The sequence below is a fragment of the Prunus avium genome, chromosome 1 (genome assembly GCF_965620075.1).
Source record: "Prunus avium chromosome 1, drPruAviu1.hap1.1, whole genome shotgun sequence".
Lineage (NCBI taxonomy): Eukaryota > Viridiplantae > Streptophyta > Magnoliopsida > Rosales > Rosaceae > Prunus > Prunus avium.
Window position 1 is genome coordinate 37952209 of NC_142284.1, and position 20655 is coordinate 37972863.

A 20655-nucleotide genomic window follows, 5' to 3' on the forward strand; every position below is an offset into this window, starting at 1 on the left:
GGAAGATGGAATTTGCATGTCTCGGACCTAAGTGATCTGCTAGCTGAGTAGGAGGAGTCCTCGATCGAATTCCTCAAGGAGAGGAAGATTAGCAGTAGATCCGCCCGCGATGAAGCCGCAGTCTCACGATCAAGGGATACGTCTCTACAGTGAAAGCAGCCAAGACCTCTTCTACCACAAGCAAGTCTTCCTCAAGAGGGTTCTTGTCTGCTGAGAAGGTCCATATGGGAGTTGCTCATGCCTCGTCTGTCGGGATCAAACGCCTCGTTAGTGTGAATAGTAAAAAGGTCAATGGCATGCAAGTGGACCAGGATATTCTGCTCAAGTCTCTGCCCGTACTGCCCAAAAATCGTGATCTGCCCTGTAAGGAGGTTGCTGAGAAGTTGGGTTTGGGTCACCTACGCCGATCTGGGGATCAAATTGAGAGGACTGTACCTCTGTCCAGCAATCACGACTTGTCTGCGGAGCCACGAATAGTCAAGTGCGGAGCTAACTCAATGTTGCAAGTTGCGGCCAAGAGAGTTAAAGAGTCGTCTGCTCGAGCAAAGAGTCCTTCAGTTGCGCGAACTGCCGATCCGGGAGTTGGTTATATCTTTGCTAGTCAAGTTTGACACTCATGTTGAAGCCACAGAAGCGTCTAAGCATGAGATTGCTGCTAATGCGTACAAGCTGGGATACTTGGATTGCCAGAACGGTGCTTTTCCTTGTTGCCCTCTCGAACATGAAGATGGTGAGCAACTGTATCTTGACCTGCCCTCTGCTCAAAGTGAGCAGATCAATGCTGTGGATGTAGAAGTAGTTGAAGAGCATGTAGCATATGAAGCTGCAAAGGAGGAAAACAACGCCAAAGGTGGCGCAGCTGAGGAGGTTTGGGCACACGCGGAGGAGCATGTAACTGGGGCTGCTGAGTAGATGGTTCCAGCTGAGCAGAATGAGGTTGTTGTCAGCGCAGTTGATCATGAGGTAGCTAAGGATGTGATCAGCTAAGGGTCATCTGTCGAAGTCCCCTAGTAGATGTAGTTCCTTTTTGCTATTTTTGAACTTCGTAATTTTTTCCAATAAGTAGTCTTTAGTCGACCACCTTATTTCTTATTGAACTTGGCTAGTTGGCCGCTTTGCTATGGAATTTTCAGTTGTCTTTTAAACTTCAATTCTCATTGTATCTTGTAAGTGTATGTCCGGAGACATAGCGCTTGAAAGTGACTCCATTAAGTTTGTACTCGGGAAGTAGCTTTCCTACAATGGAGGTAAGGCTTGTCGCCTGTGTACGTATGTCGGGGACATAGTGCTCGAAAAAGATGTCATGAAGTTTGTACTCGAGAAGTAGCTTGCCTTCAGTGGAGGTAAGGCTTTTCGCCTGCCGGCGTATGTCGAGGACATAACGCTCGAAAAAGGCTCTATTGAGTTTGTACTTGAGAAGTAGCTTGCCTGCAATGGAGGTAAGGTTCCTTGGCAGCTGCATCACGGTCTTTATCTGCTGGATAGCTTTCTTTGCGATGAATTCCGTGCAATGGCCGTCTCTGACTAGCTCCTCAACGTGCCTTTTCCAGGCATTACAATTGTTGGTGTAATGCCCGTGCTCCCTATGGAATGCGCAGTATTTACTAGTGTCCCTCCTAGCTGGGTCTTCCCTTAAAGGCGGCGACCTCTTCACCCATGACTTGTCCTTCACTTATGTTAGGATCTGGTGGATCGGGATAGTAAACTCAATAAAGGTTCCTGTTTTTTAGCCTCTCTCTTGGGGCAGCGATATGAGCTTGTCTTGGGTTTTGTGCTCGAACTTGTTGCTCTTTTGGCTTGCCTGCCTTGTCGGGTGGTCAGCTTGCTTGCTGGCTTTCTTCGCAGCAATACGGTCATTGTCCCAGAGTGCGTAGCGCTCTGCCGTCGCAAAGACTTCTGCCAAGGTTTGGCTCGGAGTTATGACCAGCTCACGGTATAGCTCGCGTTCGGTTGGCAAGCCCTTCTTAAAAGCTGAGTATGCAACTAGGTCATTGCATCCTATGATGTTCGCCTTCTTGACCTTAAATCTTCTCACGTAGTATCAAAGAGACTAATCTGGCTTCTTGCCCAGGTTGAATAGGTGGTCTGCATTCTTTATGACCGTCTGGTAGGAGGTGTACTCCTTTATGAAAATAAGGGTGAACTCCTTGAAGTTGCCTATCGAGGCGGATGGTAGGGTGTGAAATCAGTCTTGAGCTGCTCATCGCAGAGTCATTGCGCTCTTGAAATGCCTCAAATGGCTCTTGAGGTCAGAGTGCCCCTTGAACGGAGTGATTGACGGCGTTGTGAACCGCTTCGGCTGTGCAGCTCGTTCCACCTCGTCTGTAAAGGGCGAGCAGTCTACTCGATCAATTTCCCTGCGCAGGGCCTCCTCCGTGCTTCCTTTAAGTTGGAGACCTTAAAGTCGGTCATTCACTAGCTTCTTGACATCCTCTGCCTGCAAGACTGGTAGCTCGGGTTGATGTCTTCGGTGCCTCGAATGTCATTGGTTAACTTCCTCCTCATCTCACAAGGGTCGATCCCCTTGGTTGCTCTGCCCGTGGGGCAAATTAGGAGATTGAGCTTGTGATGATTCCTCTATAGCTTGTCGCCGTGTATTGGTTCTTAAGTGGGTTGGTGAGCGTCGGTCGTTGCATTCATCATGCGGTTGTTCACGAACTCGAGCTGCTTGCGAGCCCATCCTAGATTAGATACTTCCTTGCGGGCCCAGCCTCTCGTGCACATTGGTCCTTGGACCTAACCTCGAACGGATAGTCGACCGGCTCAGAGTACGGCTTACAGATGTTTGCGTCTCATCAGCATGATTTCACTCTCTCCCTTGCCCGTTTGTCCGTGTTTGACCAACCTGAGACCTCTCGAACTGCTTGTCGGCATGCTCGTGTGCCTTCCTCTCCGCGTCACGGGGTCCAAGGTTAGGGCCTTGGTTCAATTGATCTGCTTGAGTAACTAGCCAATCAGATTGTTTTGATAGTCGACTCTGTGTGTGAGTTGATCAACCTGTGAGTTAAGGTCCACCTGACTGCACTAGTCAGGTAGAGAGGTGTGCATCAGGCCCAATGACATATGGGCTAGGGCTCCATTAGTCGCGTACACAGGTGCATACGTCAAGTGTGTTTGCAAAGGAGGGAGAGAATGGATTTGTTCCAATACTGGGACGACGTCTAAGTAGCCGTGGGGCTGTGCAGCAAATCTAGCAGCTAAGTGGTGCAGCTGCTGCTGTGTTCCGATGGCAGGATGGCGTGGCAGAGGAGCTCCGGCAGGGTGGTGCGGCATAGCAGCTCCGGTAGCGATTTATCGCTCTCAATGAAAGCACCAATTTGTGGGAACGATTTATCCCACAAGAATATTCGATCGATTGATTCCCTTTTCTTCTTCGTTGTCTCTTTCTCCTTGCAAAATAGATTGGAATAAAAGGAGCACACCTGGGGGGTGTTGGCCAAAGGCCCTTCGATGCCTAAGTTAGTTTGATTGATTCGTAGAGAAACAATAGCTAAAAAGGGGACGGAGCTCTCGTGGGGAGAACCGGGTGGCTGGAGCCGTGTGTGGTAGCCGGAGCCTTGTGTGAGAGAGAAAGAGTTTTGGAGGCTAGGGTTTGTGAGAAGGAATTTCTGCAGAGTTTCAGATAGGATTTTAGACGTACCTCAACCCTTGTGCGTAGTTATGTATTTATAGGAGCCTTGGAGGGTAGGGTTTCAGAAGAATAATTCCACAGATGGAAATGATCAAATAATTCCTAATTAAGGCAAGAATCAAATAATTCCCAATGAAATTAGGTAACTCCCAATTAAATCGAGTAACTCCTAATTAGGTCAAATAATTCCCAAATTAATTGACTTAATTATTTGACATAGGATGAGATATTTGCTTCCACATGGTCCTATGGTTCTTTTCTACCCCAACAACACCCACCTCCATAATTTGTAATTTGTAATTTGATTATGTCATTACTAGTGTACAAAATATAAAAATATGGGAAGATAAGGTGCCCTTGGTCATAAATTTTGTTTTATCTTATTTATTTTCTTCAATGGTGTCAACCATAAGTTTCATCCACATGTCGCTGACCCATTTATTCCTCTGCTTAAGCAGTCAGTGGTTTATTTACTTTAAAGTTTCATGATTCTTCTACGAATGCTCCTGTTAAGGTGAAGGTATTTCGCAAAAGCTCAATAAAATAAAACGTGTATTGCATAGCTTTTGGGTACCCGTCTGTCTTTTAACAATACAATTTCAGATCTAAAGTGTGATTTGGAAATCATGAGAGATTTTATTTAATGAAGGACATTTGTGAACTTTAGTACTTGTGTTGCTTTAATTTCTAGTTTGTTTTTTATTTGGGAAAGTTATATTCTAAACTATTCTAATATAAAGCGGATTTGCAAGATGTTTGTAGTTCATGTGTCTGCACTACTCTAATATGATCTTACTCACATCTACTAATTTCTCGTTGTCTTAGACTTCGTAAACTTTCCCTAGCCTCTTTAATGTCCAAAACCAGATATGACATATACAATCTCAAAACTTTAACTGATATATGCTTCATGCATTTTAATATTTACTCAAGGAAAAAATTAGTTTATAGCAAATTGCAACTAGTAGTTGTTTCCACATTGACAATTGGGTATCCATGTGTTGTATGAGCTGGTATTGGTAGACATTCATTCCACAAGAGCATGTAGCTTTTTCTTTTCTTCTTTTTTCTTGTTTTGTTTTTTTTTGGTCAAGAAGGGCGGCCTATTTAGCTGGCAAAAGGTTTGGGTTTTAGATTAATAGTCATTATCATAATTATTGAAGTCAAATAAATGAAAATTAATAATTGCTCATGTTTCCATGGACTTAATGCAGATGCGCAATCTTATATATTAAGTCTTCCTGCTGCAAATCCAATAATGCAGAAAGTGTGGTTAAGAGCTAGAGCAATTCTATAGGCTAAAGCAGGAACAATAAATGGCCCAGGAGATGAAAATTGAGATTGTCAAGAAGGAAACCATAAAACCATCTTCCCCAAAAAATTCATGTGGTATTTATGCAAATTTTCCAAAATATATATATATATATATATATTTCAATTTTTTGGTTTTGTTTTTTTCTAAATTAGCACTAATTATTAAAACAAATTTTAAAAAAGGAAGAGGCCTGCAATTTTATGTGTTTTTTTCTTTCTAAATTAGCACTAATTATTAAAGTAGTAACACTAGGGGTACCAACTTAGGGCTCGTTTGGGAGTGCTTTTGGAGCAGCGTAATCTAGAACCAGTTTTTGACTAAATATAAAGTACTATTACATATACAACTTCTTGTCTTTTCCTTCATCTTTAACATTTTGATTGATTTTGTAAATTTTTTTTAGAGTTTGGATGAAGATGAAAAACTATTGAGCATAGGTTGCAAATTATGATCTGAATTCACCAATAATCTTTACAAGAGCAATTTCCATCTACAACCCTATCCCTGGTGAGCTCAACAAGTTCATGCCCTGGTGAGCCATGAATAGAGGAAAAAAAGAAGTCAATGATCAAAACTAATTTCCTACCTACAAGTTTGCCCCTCGACTTAATGAACGTTGACTAAAATTTGTTTCCTCAGTCTTAAGACCAAATCTTGATTAATTCAAAATCTCTTCCTAAAGCCTCCCATTTTATACGTGACCTTTTACCTAATAACATACAGACAAGGATTTTTTTTTTTTTTTTTTTTGGTCTTAAACTATGAGGTGGTCCTGGATGGGCCCCAACTATAGGTGACACCTTTAAGCCTTAACCACAACCCAGACTAATCCCCATTCACACCGAGTCGGCCCGTAAGGGGTAAAGTGTTGGCCAAAGTGGAAGGATTTTTCTTTTTTCAATACGGTTGATTTCTTTCTTTCTCCCCATAGTTAAATACACGGCACTTTATTTTTCATTTCTAACAAGAAATTCCACTTTGAGTTGATTGACACCCAAATCAAAACAAGAGATTTGGTCTTGTGACTTTGATGGATAGGTAACGTCGTTCGAGCATTTTCAGAATGCAGTTGTTCAAGGGTGGAAGCCTCTGGTGTTTGAGGAACCTGTGCTCTCCAATGCTACCAACCTTAACAGTATTGACGTGGTGGTTGCTTTCCAGGAAAAACTTCGTAGATTTTCTGGCCAGGTTATGTGCAATCTAAAGCTTCCATTGAGTTTTAATGGAACATCTTGGAATTCTTGCCAGACTACAAAGTGCTCCGAAGTTTTTTATTATTGGGGTTTTAGTTTTAGGTCCTTGTAATTGAACTTTTTAATTGAATTTTTAAATTCTTTCTTTGATAATATTTATTTAATATATGGATAAAATAGAATTTAATCAATAAAAATACATACTATACAAATCGATTATGCAAGCACTCGCATGAAACGATGGTACCCATGCAAATAGACATGGGGACATGGGGGAAAATTGAAAGATAATTGTCTATTTAGAAATAAACGAATCCAAAATAGTGTGGAGAAGAAAAAATAATAGCCTATTAATGGTTAATTGCACCACATACTCTACAAGTAACAAAAAAATGAAAAGGAAAAGTGAGCTCAACGAAAAAACAAAAATTAAAGAAAAAATTAGGCCGCCTATGGCATACTCCAGAGACACGTAACCATTAAGAATCAAAGGTTAAAATGCATTAGAAATTGAATTAGAAAAACCAAAAACATATACATATGAAGACCAATTGCGTATGAACCTTAAAAAGAACATGTTGAAGAACATCTACTGACAATGTACCAAAAACCCGGTTTGTTCTTTCCCGACAAATACTATCTGACAGAAATTAGTTATTAGTATAGTCAGACGTACCAAACGAGTCCTAAATTGATAATGATTTTGGTTGGGGGATTGACCTACAAGGACCTTGTAGTTTTCATGAACACCAAAGAGGGTGATGGAACAATACAAGCGTACGTATATTAAAGCATCTACAATAGTGAGGTTCATTTCAATTTATTTCAATAAATTGAATTTTTGACTTGCGGTGGTAAAGTTCTGTTCATTTCAAAGATCAATATTTCATTTCAGTGATCAATAATTCATTTCAGAGGTCAATAAAATGAATTATGAAATGAAATTCATTTCAATAAGCTAGCACACCATAATAACTCTACAACCTCTTATTGACACATGGACAGCTTTATTTTTTACAATAACTTGAAAAATAGGTGCTCTCATGTATTCTCATTTAATCTCAACTTCTAATTCTTCAGGATAAAAAAAAAGTGTGAATATATAATATTGTCATCAACCAAAGAAAATTTTGTTATTAATTTTTTTTATATATTCAAAATTGGTCTATTTTTAAAGATCTCTTTGAAACCACTTTAATTTTTTTAATTCTTATTGTAATTAAATTTACTCATTTTATTTTATTCAATTATTTTAAAAAAATATGTAGTTTTTAATTTGTAAGCCATTGAACTGTACCACTACAAGTGAAACTGCAGTTCAATTCAATAGCTGCCAAAAAAGTTCAATAAATTGAACATAACTGTTGAGTAACCATTGCGGATGCTCTTAACTTGGAGGAGGAAGTCATGGCTAAATTTGAAAGAGTTCGTTGCCCATGCATCTCCAATTAATTCGAGCGCAAAATTAAGAGAATTAATTTCCCTATGTTGGTATTAATTCGACAAAGTACTATTATTACTTGATCAAATAGTCACTTCTAGTTTCATCAACAAATTTTGCTTGTAGTTTTACCGAAGGAGAGGTGGTTACATTATAGTTATTGCAGATTTCCTCTGTATTATAATGATTTTGGTTGGGGAGAGACCCGCATGAGAGGGACCTTCAAGACCCTTCTATTTTGGGTCGACACCAAAGAGGCTCACGAAATATTCATTTTTTATATTTTGATTTGTACTATTTCAACTGACCATACATGTTATGAAATCTCAAGTTGGTACAAAACAATTAGGGGTGTAACAATAAATTTGGCTGATCCAATAAATTTTTAGTTATTTATTTAAAGAGTTGATATAATAAAATTTAATTTTAAGATAATGTTGCTGCATTACTGTTTCTTAATGTTAATGTAAGACTTTTCTTTTGGGTTGAAAGTAGGACAACTTTGACTTTGAATGCTAATATGTCTATATATAAACCTTCCCCTGCTATTATATTATATATGAAAATGCCTAGACTTTGCACGTTAATATATACAAATTATAAGTTTCCACTTTCCAGCCCTTCAACACCACACAATTTACAGCAGTCGAACTTTGACCTCCTAATAATAATTGAACAAACAACCTCCGTCTTTCTTTTCAAAAACTACTTCCGTCCCTGCACTGCACAATCAAAACAAATTCTGATCAAATAGGAGAGAGAGAATTAAGATGAAGGTTGAAGTTGAAGTGATCTCCAAGGAGATTATCAAGCCATCATCTCCAACCCCTGACCATCTTCGCTATTTGCAGCTCTCTTTTCTTGATCAACTAGCTCCCCCAGTCTATAACCCTTTTGTCCTCTTTTATGAATTCAATGGCGGCGGCAGCAAAAGATTAGGTGTATAGGCTAAGTGCAGCGGAAATAGGTATTTTTAGGATTAGGGTTTTGATGTTGTAGAGACGGATCGGAACCCGCTCTAATACCAATTAAAAATAATTAGGGTTTAAACTGATATGTTTATTCTTCTCTCAATGAGGAATATATATACAACATACAGAGTGGGTACAAATAGAAAATATGTACAAAATTCCTAATTCTACTCAAATTGGATAATTACAATAAAATATAAATTCTATTCATAATAGGAACGTTGACTCACGCCAACAGGCGTTCCCTATGTTGAAGCACAAGTCAAGTGCTCACTTTCTGATTTTCTCAACAATCCAATTCATGATGAACTCAAGAAGTTCATCCCATTGGAGCTAGATGATGTTGCCAATGAACTTGCTCTAGGGGTTCAGCTCAACATATTTGAATGCGGAGGATTTGCTATTGGTCAATGCATTTCTCACAAGATTGCAGACGGATTGTCTCATTTCATGTTCAGTAAAACTTGGGCTGCCACAGCCCTGGGAGATCAACCCCGAATAGAACATCCAGAGTTTGTTCAGCAGCACTCTTCCCTCCAAAGGAGTTCAATATTGGATATGATGCAGGCATTGGCATCACAAAGAACAGAGTAACGAAGAGGTTTGTGTTTGATGCCTCTAAGATAAGAGAGTCTCAAAACCAAATTCATTATGTTTGGTCAGAAGATCCAACAAATCTAACAAAATATAGAAAGAAAGCGAATACTTATTTATTTATTTTTTTGAGTACAATAGGTAAAAAATTTCTTCAGTTTTCTATAATTCTATATATTTTCTAATGAAAGAAAGAGACGCAAAACATTGACAGAATATAATTCAAAATTATATATATATTTTTAAAAGTGTTATGTGGGGTGGGGGTGGAAAATATGCCTGCCTTGGTTGCGTATGTGTTTGTAGAACAGATGGTAAGAGCTGCATTTACATATTATTATAACATAGAGAAAAAAAAAAGGATTAAACCAGCTGAGGATCATGACAAAAGCCAAAGATTCAGTTAGATTTTTCTTGCAGCATATCACTGAAATTTTCTAAGACCCTATCCAACTAGATTTTGCTCCCTCTGAACCTATATTCTTGACTCACATGAATAAACAGCCTCAAAATTATACCATTTACATATTCTGGTGTTTGAGGGATTCCCACAGCAACTTCCCATGACAGAGAAAATGTGAAAGAATATAAACTCCAAAAATAAGGCAGCATTTAACACATTTGGCACTGCTCATGCTGCCTGTTTTTTCATGGAAAGTCTGCAAAACAATGTCCATCCATATCTCCCCGCCTGAGCCTTCCAATATATAATTAGCCTTCACTCAGATGTTCAGGCCAGCCAATGTATCATATAAAACTGCATATACAGTAATATAAGGCAACACATAAAACTGTAAGCATTGACAATTGTAATAGTCATTATCATAATTATTAAAGTCAAAGAAATGAAAATTAATAATTGCTGATGTTTCCATGGACTTAATGCAGATGTGCAATCTTATATATTAAGTCTTCCTGCTGCAAATCCAGTAATGCAGAAAGTGTAGTTAAGAGCTAGAGCAATCCTATAGGCTATAGCAGGAACAATAAATGGCCCAGGAGATGAAAATTGAGATTGTCAAGAAGGAAACCATAAAACCATCTGCCCCAACTCCCCACAACCTCAAAAGTTTCAAGCTCTCTCTTTTAGATCAGCTTGTTCCTGTAGTATATGGTCCTATGGTTCTTTTCTACCCCAGCAATGTCAGTGAGGTTACATTAACAGAGGAAAGGTCGCATCAGCTAAAGAAATCACTCTCAGAGGCCTTAACTCGCTTCTATCCACTTGCTGGAAGAATCAAAGATAACCTGTTTATTGAATGTAATGATGAGGGGGCTGTCTATGTTGAAGCTCGAGTCAACGCCCTTCTGTCGAACTTCCTCGATCAACCCAACTTGGAAATACTAAAATTGCTGCTTCCTATTAAGGTTGAATCCCCTGAAGCAGGCACAGGGTCCCTACTGCTTGTTCAAGCCAGTTTCTTTGAGTGTGGAGGATTGGCCATAGGTGTGTGCATGTCACACAAGCTTGCTGATGCATCAACTTTGAGCACATTCATCAAAGTTTGGGCTGCCACAGCTCTTGGCCTTGGTCACACTGTGGTACCAGATTTCAGCGCAGCAACCCGATACCCGCCTGGAGATTTCTCAGCGCAGAGTCCTGCAGCTGCCGTGGAGATGAAGATAGTCAAGTGTGTCACAAAGAGATTTGTGTTTGATGGTCCAAAGATGAGAGCTCTTAAAGCTAAAGTCACTAGTGGAAGTGTGCAGAGACCTACAAGAGTTGAAGCTGTAACAGGCCTCATTTGGAATTGTGCAAGGAAGGCGTCAAAACTAAGTTCAGGGATTTCCAAGTTATCAATGGTGTCACAATCTGTCAACATACGCAAAAGGGTTGTGCCACAATTTCCACAAACCTCAATTGGAAACCTTGTGGGGTACTACACTGCAATGGCAGAGGTGAGTGGAATAGAGTTGAACTCGATGGAATTGGTTTCTCGACTGAGGAAGGGGATGGTTGAATTTAATGAAAACCATCCCAAGAGATTGCAAGGGGACAATGTGTTTGAAGCTATATGTGAGTATTTTAAGGAGATAGGAAACATTATGGGAAGAGATGACATAAACTTGTTTACCTTTACAAGTCTATGCAACTTTGGAATATATGAGATTGATTTTGGGTGGGGAAAGCCAATTTGGGTGAACATCCCAATTGGTGTAGTCCAGAATCTTGTTCTTTTGATTGACACAAAGGAGGGTGATGGAGTAGATGCATTGGTAAGTTTAAGTGAGGAAGACATGGCCTTATTCGAACGTGACCCGGAACTTCTTGCTTTTGCTTCTTTAAATCCATGTGTATTTGGACCTGTAACAAGGAGATCTTCTCTTTAGTTTCTTAGGATTTATTTGATGTTTTTACTGGTTTTTCTCTTCTTTTGAGATAAGAATTTTATGTATTTCTAAAGTTTGAATAAAAAGCAACTCTGCAATGCCAAGGAACTCTACACTTTATGGTATAAGTTAGCTGTTTAAGATCATGCCTCACACAAAACACCATTCTAAGAGGTTTGCCAAATATGCTTCACTTTTCAATGGAAAATCGAAGACAGAGCAATACCCTATAAATTTTATAAAACCTTGGAAATGCTACATTAGTGGGACACCATCCAGTTCCCTTTGTGGCACCATCAGCAATGGAAAACGTTGTTTGCTAGTGTTTGTTGGGGCACCATCCAGTTCCCTTTGTGGATTTGGCCCTCTGTTGATGTTGTTCTGTTTGCGGTTTCTCCGCTGATTATGAAGGCATCTTTTCGTCCAAAAAAAAAAAAATTGCTTTACAAAATTTAATTGGACCCACCAAGAACATGGTGATAATTGGACCCAACAATTGAGGTTCATGCACATTATATATATACTAAAGCCCAATGCAACCAGATACTATTCATAAGTACTGTTCCTTGAACAGTCAAATGACAGAAAAGACCCCGATTCACTGTTACACAGCTTTATTTGTTTTATTCTGAACACAGTGAATTGGCGAAAATACCCTCCACTAAACCTTTTCCGCTCTTCCCTTTTTTCCCCTTCCCATTCGCATCTCTTTCGTTGCAACGTTTCGTTCGCTCAGAGATTTCCAGTCCATTTCGAACCAGCTGGTCGGGCTGGTTGGGGGGCAGCCATCAGCGTTCACTGTTCTACATGCGTGGGGAGCCGTCGATTTTCGTGTAGGGAGGCGCCCTGCGAATCCAGCTGCCCTTTTGGTCTTCATCTCATTGGTTTTCCTCTCAGATGTTGCGTTCGAGTGTTGCCGTTCCAGCTGCGCTTCATCCTTCTTCTCATCGCACGGGTTTAGCTCAAAGGGATTTCTAGGTTTCGTAAAAAAAGGTTGGCTTTCACGTTCTTTTGGTTTTCTAGGTTGGTTTATTCATTTGTCATGTCGAAAATTGAGAAGTCAATCAGAAATTGAGTTTCGTTTGTTCTTACAGGGACGAAGATCTAAGGAAAAAGAACTGGAGTAATCCATATGAGAACCCCCAGTCTGCTCATCAATCTGGTAATTGATGTCTGTGTGGCTGATTTTCTGTTTGCGAGTGGTTATAGACTCCTCCTTTTTTATTTTATTTTATTTATTTTTTATGACTCCAGATTAGAACTATAATTCTAAGAGATGTAGCCAGAATGATTGGCAAGAGATGTAGCAAGATCAGAAGGTTGCGTGTTCTGAGAATTGTCGGTAGAGTAAAAATATACTAGCTTTTGTTCATTCTGACGTGAAAAAATGCCAATATATTTGTGTGTAGAGTAAAAATATACTATCTTTTCTCTTCTTAATGCTGCTTAATTGTTGTTTTGCTTTATCATATTTTTTATTTTTTATGAACAGTCTCATCCAACTGGAGTAATTAATATAGGAACCCTCTGCATATGCATTTTTTAATTTATTAAGTAAGGATGGAGATTATGAATGAGACCTGTCATTAGTTTTTGAAATTCTTCCCTTTTTTACTTTTGGCAAAAAGTTCAGATTGAAACTATGATCCCTCATTCAAAAAGATGACCAACAATTTTACAGGTCAGGAGCCAATCAAATACAAGGCGATTGTAGATCTGCATTCAACTTCATGGAGAAGGCTCTTGGCGATCTTTACCCAAGAATGCAGGTCTAAATATTATATATATATATATATATATATATATATATATAGTAGCTAGCTAGCCTTGAAAGATTTTTAAAACATGATATTGCTTTTGATTATATATTAATGCCTTTTCGTGTGCTGAAGCTTTTTGAAATTTTTTTTTTGAGGGAGCTTTTTTAACATGAAAAAGGACATGGAGTGGTTATAAACTGCCTTTGGTTTCATTTGATTGATGTTTTGGGTTGATTTTCAGACATATATGTTTACTACAAAATTGAAGCTTGATCTTTAGATTGTTAGAAGAGACTTTGAGAAAACTCAATTGTTGAATTAGAGTATGAAATTTTGATATCTGTTTAAAGGGAAAAAAGGGAAAAGCAGAAAAATGGAATTGAAAAATATAAAAAAAATCTTGATTGTTTAGGGTGACTTTTGCATAGATAACTTTTGATCATATACTCTTTGTTTCAAATGCATCTAGGATCATTTAAACAGCCCTCTTCCTGTGCTTTTACAGTGTTTTTCTTTGAACTAGAGGTGTCAGATGAATGTGCTTTGGCATCTTCTTTCTTCGAACTAGAGGTGTCAAACTAGACGGGCCGGCCTAGCACGGCATGAGCTCGAATATTAGTGGGCCATGCTAGGTTTTTGAGAAATAGTAATGGGAAACTCCAATTTCAAGGAAACTCAAATGACTCCCGACAACAGTTATGAATCATTTTCTTTAAGATGCGTCCTGCTCTTAGTCTGAGTGGATTCACTTCTCATCAGCTTAGGTTGATTCATTTGGTAATTTTTTTTGCATTTTAATCTTCTACCATTAGATTGTTATTCGCGACAAATTAATCTTGGATATGTGGTCGAGAACATCATTCCTAGGCATTCTTGGGTAATTTCCTCATTGTTTCATCCACTATGTTATGTTTCTATTTTGAAAGATGCTTATCATATATTTTTTGTTATGGATTTTCAGTTTTTCCAAAATATGATCAATATTTTAAGATGACAAACAACATATAAAACATGTTATTAGTCTTTATTTTGTAACTTAAACTTGCTACATATTTTCATAACTTTATACACATATAAGACGGTTTTAAAACCCGCAGCATCATGCGGGCACCTTTGCTAGTTCTATACAAAATATTCAAGACGGATCTCTATAGCCCCTTGCTCATGGAAGATCTCCCCAAGAATTCCTCAACCAATTTGGAGAATGCAGATGAACTATCCTCAAGTAACCGAGCAGGAGAATCATACTCTGAAACCCTGCCTGTATGAATCAAAGAGTTAATAAAATCAGTTTAAATCATGTCACCTAATCAATATTATGTTTTTCATTCATCCGTAAATCATATTTCTGACCAGGTTTCTATACATTTTGGAACATATCTACAGAGCAGGTTATACTAACAGTACCTTCATCAAGAACTAAAACCAGGTCATTTTCGATAACCGTAGGAATCCGGTGAGCCACAGTGATCACAGTGCATCCACTCGTTTCTTTTCTTATTGTCTGCTGAATTAGAATATCTGTTGCTGTATCAATAGAAGCTGTAGCCTCATCCAAGACAAGAATTTTCCTTTTCTTTAAAAGCACTCGGCCCAGGCAAATAAGCTGCCTCTGTCCAACACTCCAGTTTTCTCCATCTTCAGCAACTGTTCAGTGTTTGAACGAATTAAAATATAAAAACTGAACTGCTTTGGTTGTTCATATGATTTAGTAGATTATTAGATCTCCATACCAGGTGTATCAAGAAGCCTTTGGTCCTGCCTAATGATCTCCGCCAGTCGACATTGATTCAGAACCTGTCTTATTGAATTATATAAGTAACAATACCACAATATATATCATTCTTGTAAATAAAGACTTTGACCCTAACCTCCCAAAGTTCTTGATCTGAATGTTGTTGTGAAGGATCCAGATTGGTCCTCATGGTTCCTTGAAATAAAGTTGGGTCTTGTGGAATAATGCTCAACCTTGACCTTAAGTCCTGCAGACCTATCTTAGAAATATCAATACCATCAATAAGAATCTGCCCTCCTGAGGGTTCCACTATCCTGAAGAGCGCTTGGATCAAAGTGGACTTTCCACTCCCTGTCCTGCCCACAACTCCTATTTTCTTCCCTCCGGAGAAGGTGCAAGTGATCCCTTTGAGAACAGTTGGGAGAGCTGGGTTATATTGCACACGAAGGTTTTTTATTTCAATATTTCCTGCCATTGGCCATTCAGGAACTGGTCTACTGTCTTCAATCACTAGTGGTGCTTCAATTGGTATCTTTGTGAACTGAAGAATTCTCTCCACTGATATCATTTTGTTTTCTACATTGCATGTATTCCATATCACCCAAGCTTGCAGGACATTTAGGTTCAAACCATAGGTAGCAGCCAAACCTGCCAAACCTGAGATGGAAGCAACATTGACAGTTAACTTTCAAAGCTTATGGTGTTAATATTTCCTCATATTTCATCAGGGATTGGAGGGGCTTACTAGGATCAATGGCAGACCTAGGCAGGCTGACCAAGATGATAAGAAGAATGAAGTAAACAAAGTTGAACAGAAAATTGGTCCGAACAGACAGCCATTCCATCGTGGCATAATTGTGAAAGACTACGCGGGAATAATCATCAATCAGGTCCATTGTTTTCATCATAAAACGGTCTTCTTGATCGAAACAACGAATTGTTGCTGCACCTGCGATTGATTCTGAAAAGTGATGTATAATTGGAGCCTTTCGAATTCCAACCATCCTGGCGAGTTCTCTAGCAGTGGTAATGTAATAAGCCTGTGCACCAAAGTACTTGAATATAAGCTCCAGGAAACAAAAATATTTTACACGTAGGGAAATATGGTTAAGATTTTCCTTGTAGGTAGGAGTTTGGTTACAATCAAAATGTTGAAACCTGGAAAAATAAATTCAAAATGGGGTTTCTCTTACTTGATACCACACGGAGAGTGCAAGAACGCCAAGGCAAAGAATGAAGACTTGCCAGGCCACTTGAGACATAAGGATGATGATGCTTATTAGCTGGATGAGGGCAAATACCAATCCAGCTAATCTATACGGAATGTCCGTGTCTACTGTGCTTTGATCCGTAGAACACTGTAACAATGAATATGTTTTTGGAAAGGAAAATAAGAGTTAGAACTTGATATATACTTCAAAGAGTAGAGTCTATTAAACTTTCAAACAGGAAAGAAATTTAGAACTCACCCTACTAAGGATTCGACTAGAAGGTGTGGAGTCGAAAAATGAAACTGGTGCTCGGAAAACTTTAGTAATCATTCCAAGGAAGAGACGCTGAGCAGTCTGAAGAGCAATAGTTGCCAGAAAAACTGCCCTTCCTAAAATGAAGATGGAACTCCCAGCAGATAACAGAGCAAACACCCACATTAACCTCTCTTTGCTGACCCTGTCTTCTCTCTCTGTTCCCCAAGCCATCCAGTAATTGCTGCCCATTTGTAGTCCCTGGAAGAGTACTTGACAGACAAGGATGACTGGGACAAGAGCACCTCTATAAGCAGAAGTTACAAAGGTTGAGTAAACATGCCATTTCACTCGACCAGTTTCTGCTTCTTCTTCGTGACTTTTTTCTGAAAGTTTCCCATTGTTGATAGCCACTTTTTCATCTGAAACCTTTATTAGGTTAACTTGATGAGGTCTTCTGTTATCTTGTTGGCATGTGTTAACTTGGTCAAATGATTTTTTATGTGCAGACATTTGTCTGACAAGTTCACCGTTGGGATTCGCAATCAAATCCTCATATTTTCCAGACTCAGCAATTTCGCCATCTTTAATTACCTATCAACAATTGAATTGGAAGGAGAGAAATAAGAGACTTGACAAAACATGTTAGAAATAGTATCTGAGTAGAGCAGCAAAAGAAAACCAATAACGTACCAAGACAAGGTCTGCTGCTTGTAAGAATTCTAATTGGTGGGTAGCATAGATGACAGTCTTCATGGACAAGTGTTGCAAGAGACATTTCTGCAAAACATTCTAATTTCTGATTAAATCCTGTTCTTGAACATAAATATAGCTATAATGATAAGAAATTTGGCTTGCCTTAAACAAGTGTGTTCCTGTATGTGCATCAACAGCACTGAAAGGATCGTCGAAAATATAAACATCTGAATCACTATAGACAGCTCTTGCAAGTTGAACTCTTTGCTTTTCTCCCCCACTTAGAGTCATCCCTCTCTCCCCCACTACAGTCAAATCCCCATCTGCCCACGTATTGACATCCTGGTCCAAAGCACAAACTTCCAAAACTTCCTCATAAAAGCCCCTATTCATTTCCTTGCCAAACAACACATTCTCCCTTATTGTTCCAGTTTGAATCCAAGCACTTTGTGAAACATAAGCTTTTGTTCCATAAACCTTTGCTCCTGCCCCAGAAATTTTGGGAATCTCACCAAGTATACTGAGTAGTAGGCTTGACTTCCCAGAACCAACAGAGCCACAAACTGCAACCTTGGATCCTTTCACAATCTTTATCTCCTCCGTTATTTTGATTGTAGGTGTCTTTAAGTCTTGCTCACTTGTTTTCCATGCATACTCTCCTGGCTCAAGAACAACCGTGACATTGGATACTTCTGAATCATGGGAAGGTATCAGCTTCATTTGATCTTCTTTGACAAACTCTTGGATACGATCAATGGATACCTTTGTCTGAGTAATCATGGAAATGAGCTCTGGGAAGTTGTAGATAGGCTCTCCTAGAATTCTGAACGTAGCTAAAGTAGACAATACCTTACCTATTGTTAAGGGTGTGTTTAGTATTATGCATACACCAAAAGTGGTAACTGAGACTAGAGTTGGTGAAGCCCAGAAGAGAAAGACCACTGCTGAGTTTGTATAAAGGTATCTCTTCAGCCAATTCCTCTCAGTTTCCCTGTGTTGAAGCAGCTTCTTCAAGAATGTAGGCTCCCATGAGTGCAACTTTAAAACTCTGATGTTCTTTAGAATCTCTGATGTTACCTTGATTCTTGAATCCTTCTCTTCCATGATCTTGGAGTGAAGCCGTTTTTGCCTTTTGGCCAAAGGTGTGTTGCATACCATGATCAAAATTGTGGAAAGAAGAGCAGCAGCAGAGGGGGCCGCACCAAGATTCCTGTAAAGGATAGCCAAGGCCAAAAACACCTGAACCGGGAGCAACCAAACACCATGACTGTACCAGCAGAAGTCTCCAATTCTTTCTACATCCACATTGATTAAATTAACAATTTTACCATTACTTGGACAAGAATACTTGATGGAGATAGATTTCTGGTAAATCAACAAAGTGAGAGCTGCTCGTACTCGTACACCAATTACTTGAGCACCAAAGTACCACTGTCTCTGACTCAATGATTCCAATGTGTTAGCAATGAAGAATGTGAACGCAAGAATCAGTCCATGGTGGATGCTTGAATTGTCATGTTTCTCAAGTAAATAATTCACAAAATTTGTAATTAGGAATGGACCAACATATGATGAAGCCGTATTGACTCCTGTAAAAAAATTGAATCAAAGCATATAAAAACCTGCAGAACAAGAATGAAAATACAAAGGAGAAAGAATACTGATTCAAAAACAGAGAGTTACCTGCAAAAACAGCATTTGTAGCTAATGATTTTCCTATAGCCCGCATTATGGCTTTCGACAATGAAGAGTCTTTCATGTTCTGTTTCCCAAGTGATTCATCAAGCACAGAGGAAGCATTTTTTGCTCTTTCTGAGGGAGGAACATATGGTATATGAGGTAATTCTAGTTTCTGGATTCGACCCCTTCTGAAAAGTGGGTTCAGCCATTGAAATGTAGCCTTACTCCAAATTCCAGCATTCGTGTAAGTATCAGTGTGTTCGGGTGGAGCTTCATCTTCCTTCTCAAGTAATGGTTGCTTAAGGTCATTATTTTTCTGCGCAGCATAGCTAAAAGCATTAAAGCAAAGGAGTATCGACAAAGGAAAGGAAGCAAAATCGACTATGTTAGCCTTCAGAAGAATATGTGGCAAATCTATGGATATGAAGCGAGTGATGAGGTAAAGGCACGCATAAAGTACGTAAACACTGCAGGAAAAGATCCACCAAATAACGAGGACCCAAGGCCACCTATTCTGCTCACTGTAAGTTCTGTTCATGGCGTAGAGTGTAACTACGGTGGCTAAAATCCAAGTCATGCCAGAGAAGATTGATTTACAACTTACAATTCTACCACCACCCCAATACTCATAAAAGCCAAAAACCAGGTAGAAAATTGAGATTAAGGCATTTGAAAAGATGGTAACCAAAGCAAAAACTTCACATCCTCTGTCTGCTCTATGCATCAAACTGCTGCCATCTCTTCTTCGTCCCATAACATCTAGCAAAACCCACGTCAATAGCACTATGAAAAACCCTACTTCAACAATCTCCAGAGAGATATCCATGGAGGCCAAGAAGAAGGAGGGGAGGAACAACATAGGAGTGGTAAAGCTTCTTGTGAGCCTTGCCTGAATTTCAATGAAAGGAACTATCGGCGTTCTAAAATACCTTGTCATAACTTTCCCTTTCAGCACTATGAGAATTTTTTTTTTATTAAATAAAGTAAAAGAATCATAAATTTGTATGAATGGTATAAGAATGTGGTCATGCATGTCTACATAATCTTCCATATCAAGCGTTGATCCTTTTTAAGAACAACTATGTAGGTATCGAAGTCAAAGTCTGTATATACTTTCTTATTAATTTTCGAAAGGAGAATGTGTTTATGCATGTCTTCATAATTTTCCATTTCATGTACACGGTTCTCTTTATTCCTTTTTTTTTTTTTTTCCGGAATTTAAACCCTAAAACAACGTTGTTTAGACATAAGTACAAGATCAGAAACGTATCTCATTCCTAAATCTAATAAATTGTGGGTATCTCATTCCTAAATTGTATGGATTATTGATGAAGAGATTTTAAGAGCTTTAAAACTAGTTTTAAAAAAAGGATATGGATCGTCTGCTATGATTTTCTCTGTCACAATCTACTTCACTTTCGGTCTTTACATGCCACCTCATTTAAATTTAATCTAATGCATTTAAATTAGATACATCATCCTTAAAATAAAAAGAGATTTTCTATTTAAACCCCACACTTCTCTTTGTTCACCCCATGTTCTAAGTTTACCCTAACTTCTAATTTAAATTTTCACAATTTCTAAGAAAACCCCACTATCTTCCCAAACTACCCTTAAATACACCTCAAGTTGAAAAATAAAAAAATAAAAGAGTTTTTCTATTTAAACCCCACTATCTTCCTACTACAAACAATAGAAAAAAGCATATATCTAAACTGAATAGTGGGGGAAAAGATGAAGAAGGCCCCTATTTTTTGAGAAGAAGATGAAGGTCCCTGTGCTTGCTGCAAGACATACAGACACAGTAACTATTACAGTATATCGTTATTGTCAATGGAAAGAGAT

The 20655-nt window shown here is 38.7% G+C and overlaps 2 protein-coding genes, 1 long non-coding RNA gene and 1 pseudogene across 7 annotated transcripts; 3 read left to right on the forward strand and 1 right to left on the reverse strand.

Annotated features, from left to right (window-relative positions):
• Positions 1–8141: 8141 nt before the first annotated feature.
• On the forward strand, positions 8142–10054 carry LOC148297777 (akuammiline synthase 2-like; annotated as a pseudogene).
• A 29-nt stretch (positions 10055–10083) lies between these two features.
• LOC110748349 (BAHD acyltransferase At5g47980-like) lies at positions 10084–11572 on the forward strand. The gene has a single exon (XM_021948339.2). The coding sequence runs from the start codon at positions 10136–10138 to the stop codon at positions 11474–11476; it is 1341 nt and encodes a 446-aa protein (XP_021804031.2). The 5' UTR covers positions 10084–10135; the 3' UTR covers positions 11477–11572.
• A 626-nt stretch (positions 11573–12198) lies between these two features.
• Positions 12199–16163, forward strand: LOC110772678 (uncharacterized). Of its 5 annotated transcripts, none has more exons than XR_002529139.2 (4): positions 12199–12469; positions 12571–12638; positions 13158–13245; positions 15700–16163. It is a non-coding gene; the product is annotated as an uncharacterized LOC110772678 (long non-coding RNA). The 5 variants fall into 5 exon arrangements; XR_002529141.2 differs by lacking the exon at positions 15700–16163 and adding an exon at positions 13742–14938; XR_015826354.1 differs by lacking the exon at positions 15700–16163 and adding an exon at positions 14334–14938.
• Positions 14213–19735, reverse strand: LOC110772677 (putative ABC transporter C family member 15). The gene is made up of 10 exons (XM_021977130.2): positions 18814–19735; positions 17293–18719; positions 17128–17214; positions 16441–17028; positions 16165–16329; positions 15717–16011; positions 15108–15628; positions 14970–15033; positions 14644–14883; positions 14213–14497 (listed from the first exon to the last, which is right to left on the reverse strand). The coding sequence occupies exons 1-10, from the start codon at positions 19667–19669 to the stop codon at positions 14385–14387; spliced, it is 4356 nt and encodes a 1451-aa protein (XP_021832822.2). The 5' UTR covers positions 19670–19735; the 3' UTR covers positions 14213–14384.
• Positions 19736–20655: the final 920 nt, after the last annotated feature.